The sequence below is a fragment of the Syngnathus typhle genome, linkage group LG14 (assembly GCF_033458585.1).
Source record: "Syngnathus typhle isolate RoL2023-S1 ecotype Sweden linkage group LG14, RoL_Styp_1.0, whole genome shotgun sequence".
Lineage (NCBI taxonomy): Eukaryota > Metazoa > Chordata > Actinopteri > Syngnathiformes > Syngnathidae > Syngnathus > Syngnathus typhle.
In genome coordinates, this window is record NC_083751.1 from 9,063,083 (window position 1) to 9,083,917 (window position 20,835).

Sequence of the window (20,835 nt, forward strand, 5' to 3'; positions counted from 1 at the left end):
TATCGCTTCTCGGCCTTTTGGCTAAGATCAAGTGTAGTATCTGTTCTTATCAGTTTAATATCTGATACGTCCCCTATCCGGGGACCATATATTAAATTGATTTTTGGAACAGGGAGATGGAATAGGGGCTTGCTCCGTCCACTCCACGCATCGACCTGGTATTGCAGTACCTCCAGGAACGGTGCACCCCCCTCTACCGGTGAAAACAATAGTAGCTTTCTTAGAAAACTCGTCAGCTTGATTTACACAGGAAATAACGGAGTCATGTCTCAATCATGGTGGCTCGATTTGAGCGGCAGCAAAAATTTACGTAACCGTTCTAAAATATGATTAAAATGTCTTACATTGCTTGAGATTTTCCTATCATTGTTTCAGGATTATTTAGTACAATTCTTGTTCTCGAAATTTTAAGGAAATGTCATTTTCAAAACTTGTTCAGAAAAAGGACATATATTTTTTTTTCTGCGGTAATGTTGGAGATTTTCAATAAATACAAATTCGTACCGTTTTAGGGTTCTCAGGTGAAATGAGGCAATGCATGATGGGCATGTTTTGTCTTCATTTATTATGGTTCATTATGGTTGCTGGCATCACCACTAGATGGCGACTCTAAGAAAAAGGAGGTGAACAAAGACGCGGAGGCAGTAGAAAAAGAAGCAAAGCATGATGGTCATGTTTTTGAATCTATCTTTTACTTAATTTAAAATGTTTTGGTTTTGAAATGACGAAAGGTGTACTATGTTAACAGTTTCACGAATGCTGTCTCATCCACTGAATATGTGTGCTCAGAGTGTTGTACCAATTTAGCTTCTGACTGAAGATGGTGTGCGCGGTGAAGACCTCGGCCCCGGCGACTTGTGCAACTCATACTTACCTGGCAGGGGAGGTGCCATGATCAAGAAGGTGGTTCACCCAGGGCGAGGCTCAGCCATTGCACTCCGGCTGTGCTGACCCCTGCGAATTCCCCAAATGTGGGAATCTCGACTGCATAAGTTCTGGTAGTGGGGGACTGCGTTCGCGCTCTCCCCTGATCAAAATATTAATTGCAATCAATTAATGACTATCAATTGCGTTTCAGCCAAAATATGAAACACAATATTTAGTGGCTATTCTATGGAAATGACTACACTTAAAATGTGTCGTTTTGTGTTTACGCTTGCTCTGCTCCTCATAGCGTTCGGTTCCAACTCCCTTCCACGACCTGTGTGCACGTTCTCCACTCTGGTTTCCTTCCATTTCCCCAAAACATGCATGATAGCATGCATTGAGCGGCGCTCCAAATTGCCCGTAGGTGCGAGTGCGGACGGTTTTTCGTCTCTGTGTGCCCTGCGTTTGACTGGCAAGCCAGGGTGAGGCTCAGCCATTGCACTCCGGCTGTGCTGACCCCTGCGAATTGGGGGACTGCGTTCGCGCTCTCCCCTGATCCAATTGTGAATGGTGACGAAATAATGATTTCATTTACTATGGTTAAGCCTGAATCAGAGTCCCCACATACTGAGCGATTGGTGCATTAACTGTTCTCCGCAAATGTGCACCTACTTGCCGAACTTCATTGAATAAGTTAATAATTGCAAAATAAAATTTAATTACTACGTTCCCGACCCGTTATCGATACGAACGTATCTTTACGTAAAAATAATAGACCTTGATATAACTTTCACCAAACCTGCTTTCTGGAATAGCCCCACGGATCATTTCCCGTTCTCCATTTACCTACACTATAAAGAAAAACTAATGGCCAAAAGGTACGTGGACCCAGACACACAACTGATTTTATTTGCAGTACTCACACTAAAAACAAAATAGTCGCCCAAGCGAAAGGCGACGCTGTCATAAATAAAAAAGTACCAACGTCATCTTGTACCCACAATCCTTTGCGCCGACATTGTTTACGAGGACGAACTACATTTCTAAACACCAAATGCTTGTTTGAACTATACGTCTTGTTTGGGCGTTAGGTCATCCTGAATATAGCAAATATATCAAGGTCTATTATTTTTATTAAAAAAATAAAAAGGGGTTGTTACAACATGAGTGCGACACCGCCTAGTAATTTGGTGAGGCCAGCAATGGGCTCGCCCGTTTCGACGTCCATGTGATAGTTCACTCTTGTTTCTCTTCAGATCGTATAAATCTTTCGCCTTTTACTAAAGATTCCCGTGGGGAGGAACAACAAGAGTCTATATCAATTTTTTGATGCTCTGCGAAAGCGGAGCTTCCTTTCTCTGTCTAAGAATAAATTACGACTCAACGGTCAACTGCCTAAGTACCTGTTTGAAAAATTCTGATATTTGGATAACTGTATTATGTGACATTATGCATCTTTTACATTGCCATGTGTCCCCCCTTTTCAACCTTTTATTCAAACACAATCGGTATAATAACACCGTCAGGCGTCAACCACAATCAAGCAAATACAAAATCAAAACATCAATGTCGGCATAACGTGTGTCGGCTGCCATAGCAGCAACGCTGTCTCTTACTCGTGAATCTTCGCGAACGAACCTGAAAATGGCGGTGTACCTAATAGAGTGTCCGAACGACGTCACAGATCAAACAGCCAATATGTTTTCCAAGTGACCCTCGTTAAGCGCACCTGCGTGAAAAGTTTTAGCTCCTTTCACGTTCTGCAGGAGCTAAAACTTTTCACGCAGGTGCACTTAACGAGGGAATCACGCAGACACTCTATTAGGTACACCGCCATTTTCAAGTGTACCTAATACCAGGCCACTTTATTAGGGCAATATCATGGTCAAAGGTGACAAGGACTAGAGCTTGACACCTGACACCATGATATTTCCCTAACATTTCACGCAGGGGCGCATAACGAGGGTAACTTGGAAAACATATTGGAACGCGGCCCCTCGAGGACTGGAGGTCGACAACCCCTGATTTAAGTGAAAAGTGCCACACCCGCCCTCACCCCACTTTATGATTGGCTGTTTGATATGTGACGTCATTCGGACACTCTATTAGGTACACCGCCATTTCCAGGTTCGTTCGCGAAGATTCAAGATTGATGTTTTAATTTTGTATTTGCTGGATTGTAGTTGACGGTATTATACCGTGTTGGAATAAAAGGTTTGAAGAAAACCTGTTATGCCGACTGGGGTATACCAGCTCACATAGCAATGTAACACATACTAATTTACGTGAAAGTCGTAAATTATTGTTTTGGGGAAATGGAAGGAAACCAGAGTGGAGAACGTGCACACAGGTCGTGGAAGGGAGTTGGGACCGAACGCTATGAGCAGCAGAGCAAGCGTAAACTCAAGACGACACATTTTAAGTGTAATCATTTCCATAGAATAGCCACTAAATACTGCGTTTCATATTTTGGCTGAAACGCAATTGGTAGTCATTGATTGCAATTCACATTTAGATCAGGGGAGAGCGCGAACGCAGTCCCCCACTACCAGAAATTATGCAGTCGAGATTCCCACATTTGGGGAATTCGCAGGGGTCAGCACAGCCGGAGTGCAATGGCTGAGCCTCGCCCTGGGTGAACCACCTTCTTGATCATGGTATCTCCCCTGCCAGGTAAGTATGAGTTGCACATGTCGCCGGGGCCGAGGTCTTCACCGCGCACACCATCTTCAGTCAGAAGCTAAATTGGTACAACACTCTGAGCACACATATTCAGTGGATGAGACAGCATTCGTGAAACTGTTAACATAGTACACCTTTCGTCATTTCAAAACCAAAACATTTTAAATTAAGTAAAAGATAGATTCAAAAACATGACCATCATGCTTTGCTTCTTTTTCTACTGCCTCCGCGTCTTTGTTCACCTCCTTTTTCTTAGAGTCGCCATCTAGTGGTGATGCCAGCAACCATAATGAACCATAATAAATGAAGACAAAACATGCCCATCATGCATTGCCTCTTTTCACCTGAGAACCCTAAAACGGTATGAATTTGTATTTATTGAAAATCTCCAACATTACCGCAGAAAAAAATATATATGTCCTTTTTCTGAACAAGTTTTGAAAATGACATTTCCTTAAAATTTCGAGAACAAGAATTGTACTAAGTAATCCTGGAACAATGATAGGAAAATCTCAAGCAATGTAAGACATTTTAATCATATTTTAGAACGGTTACGTAAATTTTTGCTGCCGCTCAAATCGAGCCACCATGATTGAGACATGACTCCGTTATTTCCTGTGTAAATCAAGCTGACGAGTTTTCTAAGAAAGCTACTATTGTTTTCACCGGTAGAGGGGGGTGCACCGTTCCTGGAGGTACTGCAATACCAGGTCGATGCGTGGAGTGGACGGAGCAAGCCCCTATTCCATCTCCCTGTTCCAAAAATCAATTTAATATATGGTCCCCGGATAGGGGACGTATCAGATATTAAACTGATAAGAACAGATACTACACTTGATCTTAGCCAAAAGGCCGAGAAGCGATAACCCGAAACTGGTCTGAGGAAACCACTTAAATAAAGAGACTACCAATTCAAGTTACGGTTTGAATATATTGACTCATACGAATGCCACGTAACCACCGTAACAAACTCAACTATTAACAGTTTGGAATGATAATGCGTCACCGGGCTGTTTTCAACCTGTTTATCGGTTGCAGATTTTCGTGTGTTCGCGGAGGTTTAGTGTCAGGTGGTTCACGTTGACCCAATAGAATAACGATGAACTGAGCTTCTGATGGGAATAGTTTTTAATGACCAACAAAACGAATTAGTCATTCGCCAAAAAACAATCTGATCTTTGGATACATTTCGGGACCGAAGGCACAATAGCTGTTTGATAAACATTTTGACGGGAAAAAAAAAAACACGCGGCCCACTTCGCCAAACTACTTCCTAATTCCCGCTGTGGCAATTTACATTAACCCTCGACCGCCACCATCGCAGTGGAGGTGAGTTGCATTCCAATCCATGCCAGCATTTCTTAACACTCATTTGAGGAAATTACGATCGTCTTTTGTTTCCCGATTTGTGTTGAATAAAAATATGAAATTACACATTTGAAAATAACACACGGAAATCGGATCATTTCCCGTTCTCTCATACCAAAAGTACACGGACCAAGACATACAACTGTTTATACGTTCAAAACTCACACTCAAAATAGTTCCCCTAATTGATAGGTGACGCTGTTTGAAATATCAGGTATCCATAATCCTGTGCGCCAACAACGTTTCAAGGAAAAATACATTGATGAACACAAAATACTCGTTTAAACTGTCTATTTAGGTTGAGTCCTTCTAAGTGTAATAAATCTATGAACGTCTATTGTTTTTATTAGAAGGAATGGTTGCTGCAATTTCACCTACACTTGTCAATGGGAAATTGTTAATAGTCCTGCCTTGTAGTTATTAATTCTGCTAAAGATTACAGACCAAATTGGTTAAACTTTAGGGACAGCTTTTGGTAACATCCACCCATTCAAAAATAAAACTATTGATTATGCATTGAGTAATAAGTTAATATATTTTCCACAAATTATACTATATTTAAGGAACAATAATCGGAGCCATTTAGCTATTAAAGTATTAATTATTAATATAAAAATACCCTCGTAAATACCCATAAACTGATGCTTTGCTTCTCTTTTTACTGCCTCCACCCCTTTGTTCACCTCCTTTTTCTTAGAGTCGCCATCTAGTGGTGGTGGCAGCATAATAAATGAAGCAAAACCATGCCCGTCATGCATTGCCTCCTTTCACCTGTTTTCACTATTAAACCTGGTGCAAAAATAACCAACTAAATGAAGAACCATGCTTTTGTAATGTTTTATTAGACTAAAATGGAGACAAAAGTTTGACATTAGAATGGAGAAATAATTGAAAAATAACGAAAAAAAACGATCAACTTCTGGAGCTTAATTTGATGTATATTGTTCAATGATTTAAGAAAAAAAAAATCATGTTAGAGTAATGTAACAATCTTTCATATTCATATGTATGGTTAGAATGCTACGAATGCAAAATGATATCCAGACAGGAAATGCTGTTTCAGATGTTGTGCTGATGTCATATCAGGGTGACATTTGTCAGCGTTGCGTCAAAATGCACACTCACACGCTTGATCTTGTCTAGGCCAATTCGGTACATGTAGTCTAGGTTGACGCCGCCGTTGAGGGTCACGTGGAAGGAGTTGGCGTCACATTGGATGCGGATCTGAACATTCAACAAAATGGGGAAGCACATTGGTGACTGAAAGATCAATCAAAAAAGCTTCGAGCAATTAATGTTGTCAGGAAAGTGTGTGTAAATGATATAGTGATTCTTGTCACCTCAAAGAACTGGCCGGGTACAAAGGGGAAAGAAGCCAGCTGGCGCTCCTCCTTGCCATATTGGCCAGACAGCAAGCTGTTCCGCACAACCACGTTCACATCTCCTAACCAGTTGAAGCGAAGGCTCACTTGAAGTGCAAAGAGGCCATCGTCACCGGCAAGGTTGACATTAAACCTGCAATGCAAAAGAACAAACATGTTGTCGTGGCAACGGCCATAATTGTGGGGCATGTGTCCTAGTACCGTTTTGCGTTCTGCCAAAATTTTCCTTTGACAATGATGATGTTGCCCATCCTGAGACCTCCAACCAGCTTCCCACTTAGACCTGGGCCACTCTTAGAAATCTGACAAGAAGAAATGCGAAAGAATGACTACAAACGACTGAAAGTCAATGGTGACTTAAGTCAAATTACAATTATCTCAAGTTTGGATGGGTTGAAATGTTCAAGTAAATACTGCTTGACAGCATTTGCGGGGGGGGGGGGGGGGGAAATCTGACATACCTCAATACGTTTCATCATCACCGTATGGGAGCATCTGACTTTACCAGGTGAACATGGCAGGGGATTGGTCTCAGTCTTGCTGGCTTTCTCTGGCTTCTAAAAAAAAAAAAAAAAAAGTGGCATCATCACAAGACCACACTCCTGGTCAGTGCCTGGATGGGAGGAGAACACTCACAGACACCACCTTTCCCGCAATGGCCATCTGGGTGACGAGCTCCACTGCATGTTGTTCACTGACGTCCAACTCTTGATTTTCTTTTGGCACCACCTGAAAGCAACACACAATGTGATCCGCTCCACCTCAGTCCTCCTTTCTTAAACACCATGGACTCGAGGTTGCCCCGTTTGGACTTACCACCTTTTCCACAATGGCTATCTGGTCGATGGGCTCCACTGCCTGTTGTTCACTGAAGTCCAACACTTGATTTTCATTTGGCGCCACCTGAAAGCAAGCAGTAACGTGATTGGCTTCACCTCACTCCTGCTTTCCTAAAAGAATGCTACACACGATGGACTCGAGGTTGCCCCGTTTGCACTTACCACCTTTTCCACAATGGCTATCTGGTCGATGGGCTCCACTGCCTGTTGTTCACTGAAGTCCAACACTTGATTTTCTTTTGGCGCCACCTGAAAGCAAGCAATAATGTGATTGGTTTAGCCTCACTGCTCCTTACCTAAAACAACACTACGCACAATGGACTCGAGGTTGGCCCGTTTGCAGATGTAGTTGGCTTTGGTGCTGTCGCAGTCGTAGTTGAACCAGCGACCCTCAACGCGCGTCACCATGGCGCCACAGTGTGCACCCCACTTCCCTTCGCCATAGTTGTTTGGCTGGTTTTCCCCCCAGTTCCTGCAATAAAAGCCTCATTCACAAAAATCCGCCAAATCTACCTAGCGACATTTCTGGGTTAAATTTGAGACTTTCTGAATGCCACTCACGCCATAGATTCAGTGAAGAGACTTTCATCAGTCCAACTCCACACTCCCTCAGTGTGCTCGTCCGTCAGGCCTAGCCAAGCCTTGGCCTGTCTGAATGTTGTCCTCAGCCAGTCCTATAAGAAATCAGAAAATACACAACTAGGCAATGGATGGATGGAGAGCACAGCTGAGCGAGAGGTGTGATCATGTGACCTTTTCATCGCCATCCAAAATGCTCGTCAGCTTGCTGTCATGTGACAAACAGAAGGCATTTGCCTCCCTCCATGTCTTGGTGTCGCTGGAGAAGTAGTAACACTTGTCCCCATAGTCCAGCCAGCCCTTTGGACACTCAGACTGCCCTGGAAAGGTTAATAACCCCAAACCATGACCTCTGGAGAGCAATTTAGATTTACTTACGCATTATTTGGATGTTTCTTTCAATATATAATTTTTCCAGTATTTAGTTCAAAATCCAATTTCTAATTTTGGTAATCAATCAATCAATCAATCTCACCACGACTCAAAGGGAAACAAAGCAAAAGAAGAAAGAAGAACTCTTTGGGTTGATGGATCATCTTCGTCTGGCTCCTCTGGCTAATGCTCCGTGGAGGTCGATTTTTAGATCTAGTCAGTTCGGTGCGATGCTTGGAGTTGAGTTGCGCTCGTGCACCTCCTTTGTGCTGCGCGCTACAAGCAATGACGACGATAACGACACGCCCACAACAAAGGGCGAGGGGCACGTTCAGCGGCGTATACTCTTTTTATCAAAGGGTGAAAACACCCGCATGCAATAAAATCATTATCATAATCATAAAAATATTATTCGTCATAAAATGTTATAAATCGTATTTCAGTGTTCTTAGAAAACAAGAAAAACACGTGGGTATCTGCGTGTGTGTGTTTTGAACCAATTTGAGTTATTTTTGACCCAACACTTTTATAAATAATAAAAAAACATAATTTAAAATATATATTATGTAGGGTTTTTCATGACAGACACATGGAAATTTGGAACAATAGTGTCTATGGTCTTTTAATCTAAAGAAAAAAAAATATATATATATTACATGAAATATAAGATAGTGCATTTTGATATACCAGACCTGACCCCCGATTTACGAGCCGTCATTTGGTTGATGTTTGGCAGTGAACTCGAGTCAGCTCAATCATCAGCCATTTTGCTGAGGAAAATACAGTTTGCTTGTTGCTACCAGATAAGACCAAATATTGTCGACATGTAAACCGTAGGTCAGGTCAGGTCTGCAAACACCCGGTACCTGGCGTCGGCGACGGGCGTGTGGACCCTTTCTGGTGGTTCGAGCGCAGGAGTGTCCGGCGGGGAGCGGGGGTAATGGTGCTGTTGGTGAGAGCGCTGTAGTGCGCGATGGCAATCAAACAAAATCCCGGACAATTTCGAAATTCCCCCCCCCCCCGGACATTTTTCTTTGTCTCAAAAGTAGGACCTGTCCGGGAAAAAGAGGACGTCTGGTCACCCTAACTTGAGTCCAATCATCGAGAAAGGTGGCATTAAATTGAAGCTGTCATTGCAAACAAAAGCAAAGTATTAATTAAAATACCAGTTGGCATGTATGTTCAATAACCCCAGTGTCATTTCACATTAATACACACAACTTAATTTTCTGATTGTAATTGTTTTATTTTCTTTGTATGTTTGGGTTACTTGGGTTAATGGGTTGTTTCCAAGATCTGGTGAAAATGTCATGTCAATTGCATCCTTTGGAAATATATTTACGGTGCAATTTATTACCTGCATAATATTGAGTTCTCTGCTGGTTGCACACAGCAGTTGACTTGATGGCCACAAGGCGGCGACAGCGCCCAGTGTTTAGCGGAAACGTGTTTTTTTTTCTTCTTTTTTTTTATCCGCATTGCTATTTGCTGGTCTTAAACTCAGCACCATGGACCCAAGCGGAGAACAGCCTCAAAACAACCCTGCAACAGGAAACCAATCTCCCGTCCCTGTCCTCGACAGTAAGCGATTGAAAGAGCTGGAAAATGCTGCTTTGCAGACCACATTGATATCACAAATGGATTCAGAGTCGGGGACGGAGGTCGTGAGTTTGACCGATCTGCCTGCCGAGCAAGAGCAGCTGAACGGCTTGAGCTTGAACCACCGTGCGGAAGAAGCTGTGTCGGCAAGAAATACAGAGACAGCGCGCGTCGAAGAGGAGAGAACCCTGACGGACCATTTGAACAAACGATTGCTGTCGTCTTTTCTGGAGAAGCTAAACAAAAGAGACTTGGCGCTTCCCGGAGTGGAGCGTCTCGACTGCGCCGTTGCCGACGAGGACTCGAACAGGGCCGCAGAAGAATGGTGACTCACCGGTACGCCCGTCTACGCGGAAGTTGCTTCGAGCTCCACCAAGAACAATTGAAGGCACACAACATCAAATCCAAGCTACACCGGCAACTGCTGCAAAAAATGCTATTTTGATTTTGTACTCTCGATAATGGTCGAATACGAACTCAAAGTTATGCTTATTGTAAATTAATTTACTACACAATTCGCCCATTTATTTAATATTGAATGCTGTGTAGGTTTTCTGCCATTGGGCAACACATGGTTCAAAGAACTCATCACAACTGAAGTTATATCTGAAACCTTTGAAACTATTTGCAAAATAAAGTATGAAATATCACAGTGGACAGTTTGTTGTTGAATATTAAAGGTAGAAACGAGCTCCAACCGTGGCACAGAAAGGTTTGCCTAGTTCCCAAACAGACGTAAAGAGGAGTATAAAACATGAAAATACCCCAATTCACAAATTTATTCTTGGTGCTAATGTGACATTCAATTCTATCCTATTGTGATTAGTGATTTTGAGCAATAAAGTACAGTACTCAGTAACATGCTGCTGTTTTGTACTTCTGTAAATAATTTCCCTGCTTTAAGCTTTTTTTTTAATCACAGAAGGCAATTTTAATTTCTATGTATGTATTTAAAATACTAATATAGACTATTTGTCACAGGCCGCATTGTAGTCATAGTTTCCTTCGGAGGGCCATTGTCTACCCGAATAAATGTATGAACGCCTCATATTCTTAACGGTATAAGCTACAAAACAAACTGACAAATAACTAGTTTCAAATTAGACTAGTAAAGACTGTTCAACTATTTGAAAAAGATGATTTTTAAAAGTTAAGACAATTTGCAATTTTAGTAATGACACATGAATTTGATGTCCAATTTGTCCACGGGCCACATAAAATGATGTGGTGGGCCATATCTGGCCCCTGGGCCTTGAGTTTGACACCTGTGGACTACACCTAAACCAATCTTTTCAACCTTCGGTTTCAATCTGCTTGAATAAACAGAAGGTGATTTGAATTTCAATGTATACTTGTGTATTCAAAATACAAATATAGACTACATCTAAACCAATATTTTCAATCTTTGGTTTCAAGCTACTTTTCTTAAATGTGTTCAATACGTACACTACCGGTCAAAAGTTAAGGGTCACCCATACAATTTAGTCTAAACTTTTCAAGTCACTGAATGACAGCAAGGGATAAGACAAGTGTCTGCTTGTCTTACTGTGGCCACAAGAAACTCGACACTACCGAGCAACCTCATCTCTCCGCCGAATTTCATTTTTTATTGTGACATTAGATAGCCTGGCCACAGTTACAACATTCCTAATCATTCATCACCTCTTATATTCATTTGGTTTGATCACAACCAACATTCTTTCAACATTTTGTCAAGAAAAATACTGGACTCATTTACACTAGTAATAATCTTCCTTGAAGCACTTGGCAGTTCTAATATAGAAATTTGTATTGGAACTCCAAAACCTTGACAGCTGACATAAAGCTGGCACAGAGAGAGGCAAACGGACATTGTTTGTTGAGTCTGCACTGTGACTGATTACAGAAGTTGACTGAAAGAAGAATTTGGTTGTTAAATTATATTACGGAATCCCATCAGGCAAAATAGAAAACACGCAATTAGTTTTGAAACAATGCATATATATATACAGTATGTTCTTGGGATAAAAACTTATGTTTACACTTGCACAATGGACTTAGTAGTGTTAGTTTTCTATTTCTTTTATGTGTTTTTTATCATTTTCTTGCAGCTCCAGCACAGTGGACTTCGTAATGTTAAGGTTTTCAATTTCTTCTATGTGGGTTTTCGTCACTTTGTTGCAGCTCCATCATAGGCACACACTCTCTTTCTGTACACATACCCTGAAAAAGGAAAAAAAGGAGTTGTAACTGATGTTTTCAAGGGTCACTGTCAGTCGTGCAGCCAAAATTGTATTCTGTATTGTTGGCTTAGAATAATATAACTCAAGCACAAGTAAAAAGTAGCAAAATGATCAATTTCTTTTATTTTGCTATTCATAGGCATATGTGAATTAATTAGTTTTACACTATAAACTATGTCCTGACAATGCAATTCCAAATATAAACAATTTTATATAAAATATATGTACAAAGTATATATAAGTATATATATATACAAAATGGTAGAAGTTTTTTGTTGTTTATTTTTATATTAACAAGTCCATTCATCCATCCATTACTATTTATTATTCTTGAGAACTCAAGGGAATATGACATCATCACTTACCCCATGCTGTGATTGGATGACTGCTTGTTTCTTACCCAAGTCCCACCATAATAATCCCTCTTTGATATCGGCTCTCTTCGTTGGTCCTGCATTTTGGGAGAAATATGCTCACTTTCACAATAATGTGATGTAAAAAATAAATAAATAAAATTAAATTAAAATAAAAGAAAAGCCATAAAACTGATTCAACCTCCATAAACGCATCCCTCATATTTACACTTATTTTTGCCAAAAGACACATAAGACACGAGAAGATATGCGCTCCAAGCAAATAGTAAATAATCACATTGCTTAATCTATTTATTATTGCGCCGGGCCCTAAGTGTCTTTATAGTGTATGCTTACCTGTCGCATAGCTCACGAGGAGCCCAACTAGTACAACTGAGCTTGTTGCCAGGGCACCAAAATAAAGATAGGAGATGGAGTACAAGTTATGCAGGCCCCTAGATGTTGGAAAAGATATCCATAAATAAGTTTACTGTCTGGATGTCTTGGACATGACTAAAATCATCAGATCCACACACATATTTTTTACTTGTGTGTATTTAATTAATTTTAGTATGGAAAAACAATGACAATTGCTTGTCAGATATAACTGACTGTGGGTTGTCGTTTTGAGGTAGGGTTGACATCGCATGTTGATGATGAGTGCCATTCAGGGTGATGTTTGCAGGTTCACACTTGTCTCCATAATTAGGCAGCACGCCCATGGTCCTTGGACTGGGTGGGTAAAGAGTGGAACCAACGGCCAGCCACAACGAGACACAGTAGCCAGTTGCTATTCCTAGGTATGTTCCCTGAAACGTCAAAAAGTGCAATTCAAAATTTGGAACAATTATTGAAGTGTTTTCTAAAGCTCCATTATATTGCATAAAAACAAAACCTCACCACTCTGTTTGAGGCAGGAAAAAACATCCCCAAGATGAATACACCTAGTAATGGACCACTGACCACACCCATGACTGTAAAGGACCCCTGAAGAGAGAGCACAATTAACATTTAAAATAAAGACAAATAAAGAGTCTGGAACAAATGAGAAAAATAACAAGGAAGTACAACAATTTGGAAGTCGACCAGCATCACAGAACGGATTCAACTTTTGAAGGTGATGCCATACACAATATTGGTAATTTGATTATTTACCTGAAGAACTCCCCAGTCCATGAATGAGGCTAGAACAGCTATGATCATACAAGAAACTCCATAGAAAAAGGCTTGAAAAAGAATAAAAAGAAAGAATCAGCATTATTTTGTCCTCACTGTATGTGACATCTCGTACCACCAGCCTGTTGTGCTCACACTATACAGAATACTCAGCTTAGTCCAGTTTAAACAAATAGGACTAAGGAAATGGTAAACGAATGAATAGATGAGTACCGTATTTTCCGGACTATAAGGCGCACCGGACTATAAGGCGCACCTTCAATGAATGGCGCATTTTAAAACTTTGTCCATATATAAGGCACACTGGACTATAAGGCGCACCATTAATGCAATCACAATATAATAACTTAAAAGAGTGAAAACAATAACAATATATCAATAATGTTAATATCACACAACACACAAAATAAATATGTAAAGCTTACTTTAATAAGTACAAAACAAAACAGTCAGATAGATCAGTAAACTTTAAAAGTTAAAGATTAAAATAATAACAAATTAACAATTTTATGAAAGTTTAATGATTTTTTTATTAGCTGTGACTATAAGGTGCACCGTCAGCTTTTGAGAAAATTTGAGGTTTTTAGGTGCGCCTTATAGTCCGGAAAATACGATAATATTCAACCTTACACAGCCCTTTGGAAATGAGTAGTTGTTTCTTCTGGCTCAAGTGGCGCACATATTGTTGAAAGAGGTCCTCCATTGTGACTGCAGCCATTGCATTGATACTTGTGGAAACTGTGCTACATAAGATACAATATAGATAAAGGAAATTCTTTCAACATTTCTTTTTTTTTGTTATCATTGCAGTACTACAAGTGACAAGTGATTCCCAACCTACTGTATATCTTTGCTCCTCTAACAATACCTGTTTCATATAGTGACGGGCAGTCCTATTAAACACTCCAATTTTTTTTTCCAAGATTGAAATACCTTAGAGTGCCACTGTATGCACAGGCCAGGAAAAGACCTGGAAAGCCTGTATGGTTCTGGAATATATCCAGCACAAAGTATGGCATATACTGCAACATGAAAATGAGGAGAGATACAAAACATTAATGCCAACTGATTTTGAAAGTATTTTCACAATGGCTAGCTATATCTATCAGTTTTCAACACTGTATTGTATAACTTCATAGAAACTGAAGACCTTATACAAATTAACCACTAAATGACATTTGTTTGCTTTTCCATCAAACTGGTTTATCACTGATAAAAGCCAAAAAGTGAAAACTATGGTAATACCAAGAAGACAACACCAAGCAGCATTCAACTTACTAGATCAGGAGAAGACACTCTGCCAGAAATCAGTGGATCACATTTGATATAATAAGCAAACATGACGATTCCGCAGATAACTGCACTCCCCACAATTAGGGTCAAACCTAATTGATTGACAAATATTGCCCTGCAAGAAGTCATAATGCCAAATTTAAGACGAGCTGCAAAAAAAAATCTGTGAAGCCAGGATTAATTAAAGGACGGGATTCCGGTTATGTTTTATTTATGGTATATTACAGCACTGGTGGAAATAAGCATAAGCATTACCAAAATGACTCACCGCTGGGCCTCTCTTCCGGTTCTGCAGGAAACGTAACGTTGGACTTGAGCTTGGTTTACTCCATACATGGATAGCCACAAAAGTGAAGCCCCAACAGTCAAGCTCCAAAAGGTGTAACGTCGTCGTGGGTCGATGTCAAAACTGTACAAACGTGATCCGAGGATAGCCACTTTAAATACAACTAGAATTAGCAATTTCTGGAGAAATTGTATTGCACATAAAAGTGTATTAGAAAAGCATTTTCCATTGATTACTGTTTATTAACTAATTACTTTTGTTTATTTGATATTGTTAAGTGATTAAAAACACCTTGACAAAGGAGGCATTGATTCTAACCGTTTCCAAATAATTTCAGTTACTTGTTTGGTCATTCATTTCTAAAGTAAAAACAAGTGTGTGTTTTATTTCCCAAAACTCAAAACTTAACCAGATAAATGCAGGTAATGCTATGCTACATAGTGCTCCACACATATGCTATGCAGGACCTAGCGAAAGATCAGATGGCTCTATTGTCATACAAAGATTACTCTTTGACTAAGGAAGGTGTTCTCACTTACGCATTAAAATTAATCCGTGATCCATTGTTTGCAATTTCCAGCACTGCTGCAGGACCACCCACCAGAATGATACCACGGATATAAATTGCCACAAAGCCAGAAAACATGACAACAATCTGGAACACATCTGTCCAGATCACAGCTTTTATGCCCCCCTATAACAGACCAAGGGATACTTAGCCACGCAGGGAAAGCTTGAGACATGTGTAACGAGTGTCTTGAGCAGTATTTCCCAACAGTTATTGAGCATGGATGGGAATGACTAGATTGATGGAAATGATTATTGACTTTACCAGGGTTGTGTACACGGTGCAGATAATTCCGGTAGAAAACAGGGACATCCACATATTGAGCCCAGTTGCTGTTAAGGAAAATAAAGAGAGGAACCTTGGGTGGAAGCCACTAATTCCTAATATGTAGTACATCAAATTGTTAAGGTCAATCAGACAAATGAAACAGTTGTTAATAAATTTAAGCAATGACATGACAATTTACAAGTTGCTACACTGTTATTGTCTTTGGTATTAACAATGTCAAATCTCTTGACTGCCCAAAATAAAATTCAACAAAAATGTCATCTGAGCAAGCCCTCTTACCCACCTTGGTTGAGGATCAATGCTGGTGCAAAAATGACTACCCCTGTGTACAGCACCTGAGGAAGGCAAATAAACAGAGAAACAGTTAGCCGATTGACCACATCAAATTGTCAGTAGATGTGATTGTTTGTTCATCTAAATGTCAGCGGAGTTGTTCATAAGTGAAACAGAGGTCAAAGGTTTGCATGGATTTAATGATTTGGAGTGACACGGAGGGTTTGCTAAACTTGTTATTCATGTTATAGTTATTTGTTATATAGTTTATATAGTTATATAGGCTTGTGGAATAATTGGAACTGCAACTGACGAGTCTAATGTCAGCGCCGCATGCACTTCAGGAGTCAGCAGTGGCGTTGTTTACAACAGACGACGAAGATTTCGATCAATTTAATGATTTGGAATGACACGGGTGGTTTGATAAACTTGTTATTTATAGATAGATAGATAGATAGATAGATAGATAGATAGATAGATAGATAGATAGATAGATAGATAGATAGATAGATAGATAGATAGATAGATAGATAGATAGATAGATAGATAGATAGATAGATAGATAGATAGATAGATAGATAGATAGATAGATAGATAGATAGATAGATAGATAGATAGATAGATAGATAGATAGATAGATAGATAGATAGATAGATAGATAGATAGATAGATAGATAGATAGATAGACTTTATTGTCATTTTGTAAACACTCGGTGCACACGAAACAAAATTTCGTTGCATACGGCTCTCAACAATGAAACAATATGAATGAATATTCGGCTGAATAAAAAGTGACATTTCTATATAAATACGAAATAAGATAAGTATAAAGTTTAGCAGTGAAAAAGCATGTAAATTTATGATGTAGTTATTTGAATAACTGTCAATATGTTACGTCAGGAACGTTCTCAGTTCCTCGTTTGTGTTTATGTAACGTTAGCATGGCCTGTTGTTGCCTATTCATGTCTGTTCTTGGTGTTGTATTTTGCCAAATAAAGTTCCCCCAAAAATGCGACTGGTACGCCGATGCAACCTATATATGTTTTTTTCTTCTTTATTATGCATTTTATTGCTGGTGCGACTTGTACCCCGGAGCGACTTATAGTCCGGAAAATACGGAAAATAATAATAGTATTTTTTATTTTTTTCCCACTGGAGATTAATGTACTTCCTTTTTAAAACCGATTCTACAACCAATTTAATGTTGTTTATTCAACCACAATGATGGTAACTCTACACAATTTGTAGTCATTTTCATGTTGAACTATTTATACATGATTTCTGTTGGGATTATACTGATGTCAAAATTGGTGGATAAGATGATGTGCAAACAAAGTTCAGAAAGTTGATCGAAAGGGTTAAGGCTGAAGCTAAATAGCTTGTAAATGCCCTAACCTGTTTGCCTTTAAGTCGTACATGTAGGCATATGCAGTACACATGCATACATTCAAATACACAAATGTATATATTTACAACACCTAGTGTTCATACATATACATACATGCCCATATACACGCCACCTCCCACCTATACATTTAAATACAAATACACAAATAGAACTATAAAATGTCCCATAGGTCCTGATTTAACTAAGCAAATAAAACGAAAAAGTGTGTGAGCTCGTCTTACTGTCGCCACAAGAAACTGGACACTTCCCAGCACCTGCATTGGTCTGCCGAACCTCATCTTCAGATACTGTGATGGGCAGACAGGCCACACTTATAACATTCCTGATCATTCTTCACCTTTTATATGCATTTGGTTTAATCATCAGATTCATTATCAACATTCGTTCACTTTGTTAGACGAATACTGGACACATAGTCACATAAGAAATAGTTTCCCTTGAGGTACTTCGTAGCACCAAGCAGTTACACTGGTCAACATTTTATTTACAAAATGTTTAAATTAAAAATTTAAATACATTTAAAATAGATTTAAGTAAACGGTTGTAGATTATTTTTTTGCGCTGATGTCTGACCTTGTTTATTGGTCTGGGACATCATGTTTTAATAATAATAATAATAGTAATAATAATAATAATAACAGAGCCAGTGCCTTCCTCCAGCAGACAGAGCTTTGTTGCACGTCAGACAGAAATGTTTATAATTATGGGCATTCCGTCCCATGGTCCAATTAAAATGTTAAATAAAATTACGCTGGTCATCTTGCGTGCAATGCAATTTATACAGAATTGACATTCATACAGAAGAAAGTCAATAACAACCTGATTGGTGCTTGTGATTCCAAGCCGAAAGAAAACCGGCAGGAACAAGTAAGCAGTCATCACAGAGTTGATGGTTTGTCCAAGGCACATGTAGAGGAATTTGGATCCATAACGATAAGTTTCTGAAGGAACTCCTAAAACCTGAACCGCTGACATAAAGGAGGCACAGAGGGAGAGTCCGACGGGCACCGCTGACATACTGCGACCGCCAGTGAAGAAGTCATCGGTGCTATCATTGTGTGGCTGCTTCTTCAAAGCCTGATAGAGTCCTATGGCCATGGAGACCAGGAGCATCAAAGCAAAGACTACATAGTCAGCCACAGCAAAGGTCTGTGTGGTCGGCTTGCTGGCGGATTCTTCTTCCATCATTCTACGGGACAAAAAACTCTCACTTTAGAATTTGAAATGATATTTGGACATACCGGTGGCACGATGCGCACTCGTTAGCACGTCCGCCTCACAGTTAGGAGGCTGCGGGTTCGATTCCACCTCCAGCCCTCTCTGTGTGGAGTTTGCATGTTCTCCCCGTGGCCGCATGGGTTTTCTCCTGGCACTCCGGTTTGCTTCCACAGCCCAAAACCACGCATGGTAGGCCGATTGAGCACTCCAAATTGCCCCTAGGTGTGGGTGCGGATGTCTTTGTGTGCCCTGCGATCAGCTGGCAACCGGTTCATCTGGATTTCTAAAAGCATTCATCCTACTGCCCGATGACTGCTGGGACTGCTGCGGCCCCCGTGGGAACAAGCGATATAGAAAATGGATGGGTGGATGGATGGAATTATCAACATAAAGTCCACCTCCAAGAGCATCTCGCAAGAATAGACCCCGATTGTAAGACAAGCCCCACTTTTTCAGTCTTATTTTAATGCAAAAACACCGTCTTATATTCGGGCCAATACGGTATTTTGTTTTGGTGAGATAGATGTGCAAGCTATTTTAATCCATTCTAATAGTTGGGCGGGGATTGATTGTTTATTCAGACTAATATTGATTGACTTGAGGAGTCAGAGATAAATCATGCTAGTTTTTTAATTGGAAGCTGCGGTGGGCCAAAAATTAGCTGTTCATGTGATTGAATGTCATTGTTTTTTAATGTCATTGTTTTTTTTTTATATATATCATGATGGATATGTCATTTACATAAAAAACATTTGAAACAACATTGCAGTAAGTTCTGCAATTAGCTGCGATGAAACTTGAGGGTAGTCAGATATCAGTAACACTTTTTGGCCATTATTTTATCACAGGAAACTAAATTATGAGAAAACTGGTCGAATGTTTGACAGGTTCTTTTTACATTCTTAAAAAAAAAGAAATTCAAGAAAAAAGATATAATTATAAAATATACTGGACTTTCAAGTGCATCAGATTATTTATTAATACTTACAATTAGCATTATTATTATTTCGCAAGCAATTGTGTACTTTGATAGGCTCCCTCGTAACTCACATGTAGTTAAAAATGTGAAATAAATGAATGATAATCTTAAAGACTCACCGTTCTTGGGTAACAACTTATGGAGTCTGTCAGTTGGAATGTGTGATCATCTGAACAGCTGCTCTCAAGTGTGCTTGTCTAGGTTCACAATGCTGCAAGTCCTTAGAGAGAGATTGGTCAACCCATTATAAAGCAACCCTGAGGATGTTTAAACTCTTTTCCTGTTGTTCCAAGTCCATGTAAATTAAACTATTCAACAAAGGCAAAACCAACAGTCTTTTAATATATGCTATTCCTGAGTGTGAACAAGTGTAGAATATTGAGAGATGACACTGTAACTTTATATATACAGTACATAAAATATTTGCTGAATGTTTTCCCTAGATAAACATGATTAAGGTGTATTTATTTTGTATTTTGGTCATTTAGTTCCTTGTCACTTCATCCATGTTCATGTTGTTGAAGTGAATTTCATTGCATGATTAACATTGGTGTATTTATTTATTCGGGTCTTTTGGCTCATTGTCACGAAGTGACTTCATCCTTGTTATTTGTTTTAGAAGTAAATTTAATTGCGCCTGCTTTCTGTATTTTGAATTTAGAAAATAAAAAATAAATAAATCAATAAAATACATTTATTTTCTTTCTATTTTCCATTTTTAGCCAAAAAGATGAGAAGCTCTGTGGGAGTTTTGCATTCCCCAACATTTGTGGGCCAAACAGTAGGAATATATATACCTATAGTTTACAAAGCTAAAGAACAGGCTTGCTTGATACGCATCGAACCCGTGTCAAACTCAAGGCCCGGGGGCCAGATACGGCCCGCCACATCATTTTATGTGGCCTGCGAATTGGGCATCAAATTCATGTCATTACTAGAATTGCAAATTGTCTTCACTTTTAATAATAACTTTTTTTTTTAAATATTTGACCAGTTTTTACTCGTCTGATTTGAAAACGAGTTATTTGTCAGTTTGTTTTGCAGCTTTTACTGTATATAATATGAGGTGCTCATACATTTCTT

The 20,835-nt window shown here is 39.5% G+C and overlaps 2 protein-coding genes and 5 non-coding genes across 12 annotated transcripts; 3 read left to right on the forward strand and 4 right to left on the reverse strand.

The window, feature by feature from the left end:
- Position 1: 1 nt before the first annotated feature.
- On the forward strand, positions 2–192 carry LOC133167586 (U2 spliceosomal RNA). The gene has a single exon (XR_009718044.1). It is a non-coding gene; the product is annotated as a U2 spliceosomal RNA (small nuclear RNA).
- Positions 193–866: 674 nt separating this feature from the next.
- On the forward strand, positions 867–1,030 carry LOC133167573 (U1 spliceosomal RNA). Its single transcript, XR_009718032.1, has one exon. It is a non-coding gene; the product is annotated as a U1 spliceosomal RNA (small nuclear RNA).
- Positions 1,031–2,103: 1,073 nt separating this feature from the next.
- Positions 2,104–2,217, forward strand: LOC133167612 (U5 spliceosomal RNA). The gene has a single exon (XR_009718068.1). It is a non-coding gene; the product is annotated as a U5 spliceosomal RNA (small nuclear RNA).
- A 1,167-nt stretch (positions 2,218–3,384) lies between these two features.
- LOC133167603 (U1 spliceosomal RNA) lies at positions 3,385–3,548 on the reverse strand. The gene has a single exon (XR_009718060.1). It is a non-coding gene; the product is annotated as a U1 spliceosomal RNA (small nuclear RNA).
- Positions 3,549–4,222: 674 nt separating this feature from the next.
- On the reverse strand, positions 4,223–4,413 carry LOC133167587 (U2 spliceosomal RNA). The gene has a single exon (XR_009718045.1). It is a non-coding gene; the product is annotated as a U2 spliceosomal RNA (small nuclear RNA).
- Positions 4,414–5,776: 1,363 nt separating this feature from the next.
- On the reverse strand, positions 5,777–8,360 carry LOC133167165 (galectin-8-like). 4 transcript variants are annotated; one of them, XM_061297756.1, is made up of 11 exons: positions 8,193–8,360; positions 7,892–8,037; positions 7,700–7,812; positions 7,454–7,610; positions 7,301–7,387; positions 7,119–7,202; positions 6,936–7,028; positions 6,761–6,853; positions 6,501–6,601; positions 6,258–6,432; positions 5,777–6,141 (listed from the first exon to the last, which is right to left on the reverse strand). In XM_061297756.1, the coding sequence occupies exons 1-11, from the start codon at positions 8,251–8,253 to the stop codon at positions 5,995–5,997; spliced, it is 1,257 nt and encodes a 418-aa protein (XP_061153740.1). In that variant the 5' UTR covers positions 8,254–8,360; the 3' UTR covers positions 5,777–5,994. The 4 variants fall into 4 exon arrangements, with proteins under 4 accessions (XP_061153740.1, XP_061153739.1, XP_061153738.1 ...); XM_061297755.1 differs by having other exon boundaries at positions 7,116–7,202; XM_061297754.1 differs by having other exon boundaries at positions 6,761–6,856; positions 8,193–8,359.
- A 2,914-nt stretch (positions 8,361–11,274) lies between these two features.
- slc5a5 (solute carrier family 5 member 5) lies at positions 11,275–20,031 on the reverse strand. 3 transcript variants are annotated; one of them, XM_061297260.1, is made up of 17 exons: positions 19,872–19,962; positions 18,815–19,097; positions 18,375–18,744; positions 17,777–17,842; positions 16,158–16,209; positions 15,851–15,918; positions 15,558–15,712; positions 15,001–15,141; positions 14,718–14,847; positions 14,373–14,461; positions 14,070–14,182; positions 13,419–13,489; positions 13,164–13,250; positions 12,876–13,072; positions 12,621–12,718; positions 12,276–12,361; positions 11,275–11,890 (listed from the first exon to the last, which is right to left on the reverse strand). In XM_061297260.1, exons 3-17 carry the CDS (start codon positions 18,741–18,743, stop codon positions 11,813–11,815), a joined length of 1,800 nt encoding a protein of 599 aa, XP_061153244.1. In that variant the 5' UTR covers position 18,744; positions 18,815–19,097; positions 19,872–19,962; the 3' UTR covers positions 11,275–11,812. The 3 variants fall into 3 exon arrangements, with proteins under 3 accessions (XP_061153244.1, XP_061153243.1, XP_061153245.1); XM_061297259.1 differs by lacking the exon at positions 18,815–19,097 and having other exon boundaries at positions 19,872–20,031; XM_061297261.1 differs by lacking the exons at positions 14,373–14,461; positions 14,718–14,847; positions 18,815–19,097 and having other exon boundaries at positions 19,872–20,031.
- Positions 20,032–20,835: the final 804 nt, after the last annotated feature.

Coding starts and splice junctions, on each gene's coding strand:
- slc5a5 (XM_061297259.1), bottom strand. CDS start 18,743: ATGATGGAAGAAGAATCCGCCAGCAAGCCGACCACACAGACCTTTGCT. Junction 17,843..18,374: donor GAATCACAAGCACCAATCAG/GTTGTTATTGAC, acceptor TGCCCATCACAG/TATCTGAAGATGAGGTTCGG. Junction 16,210..17,776: donor TCCAGTTTCTTGTGGCGACA/GTAAGACGAGCT, acceptor TGCCTTCCTCAG/GTGCTGTACACAGGGGTAGT.
- LOC133167165 (XM_061297753.1), bottom strand. CDS start 8,253: ATGATCCATCAACCCAAAGAGTTCTTCTTTCTTCTTTTGCTTTGTTTC. Junction 7,203..7,300: donor TAGCCATTGTGGAAAAGGTG/GTAAGTGCAAAC, acceptor GCTTGCTTTCAG/GTGGCGCCAAATGAAAATCA. Junction 6,857..6,935: donor TTGCGGGAAAGGTGGTGTCT/GTGAGTGTTCTC, acceptor TTTTTTTTTTAG/AAGCCAGAGAAAGCCAGCAA.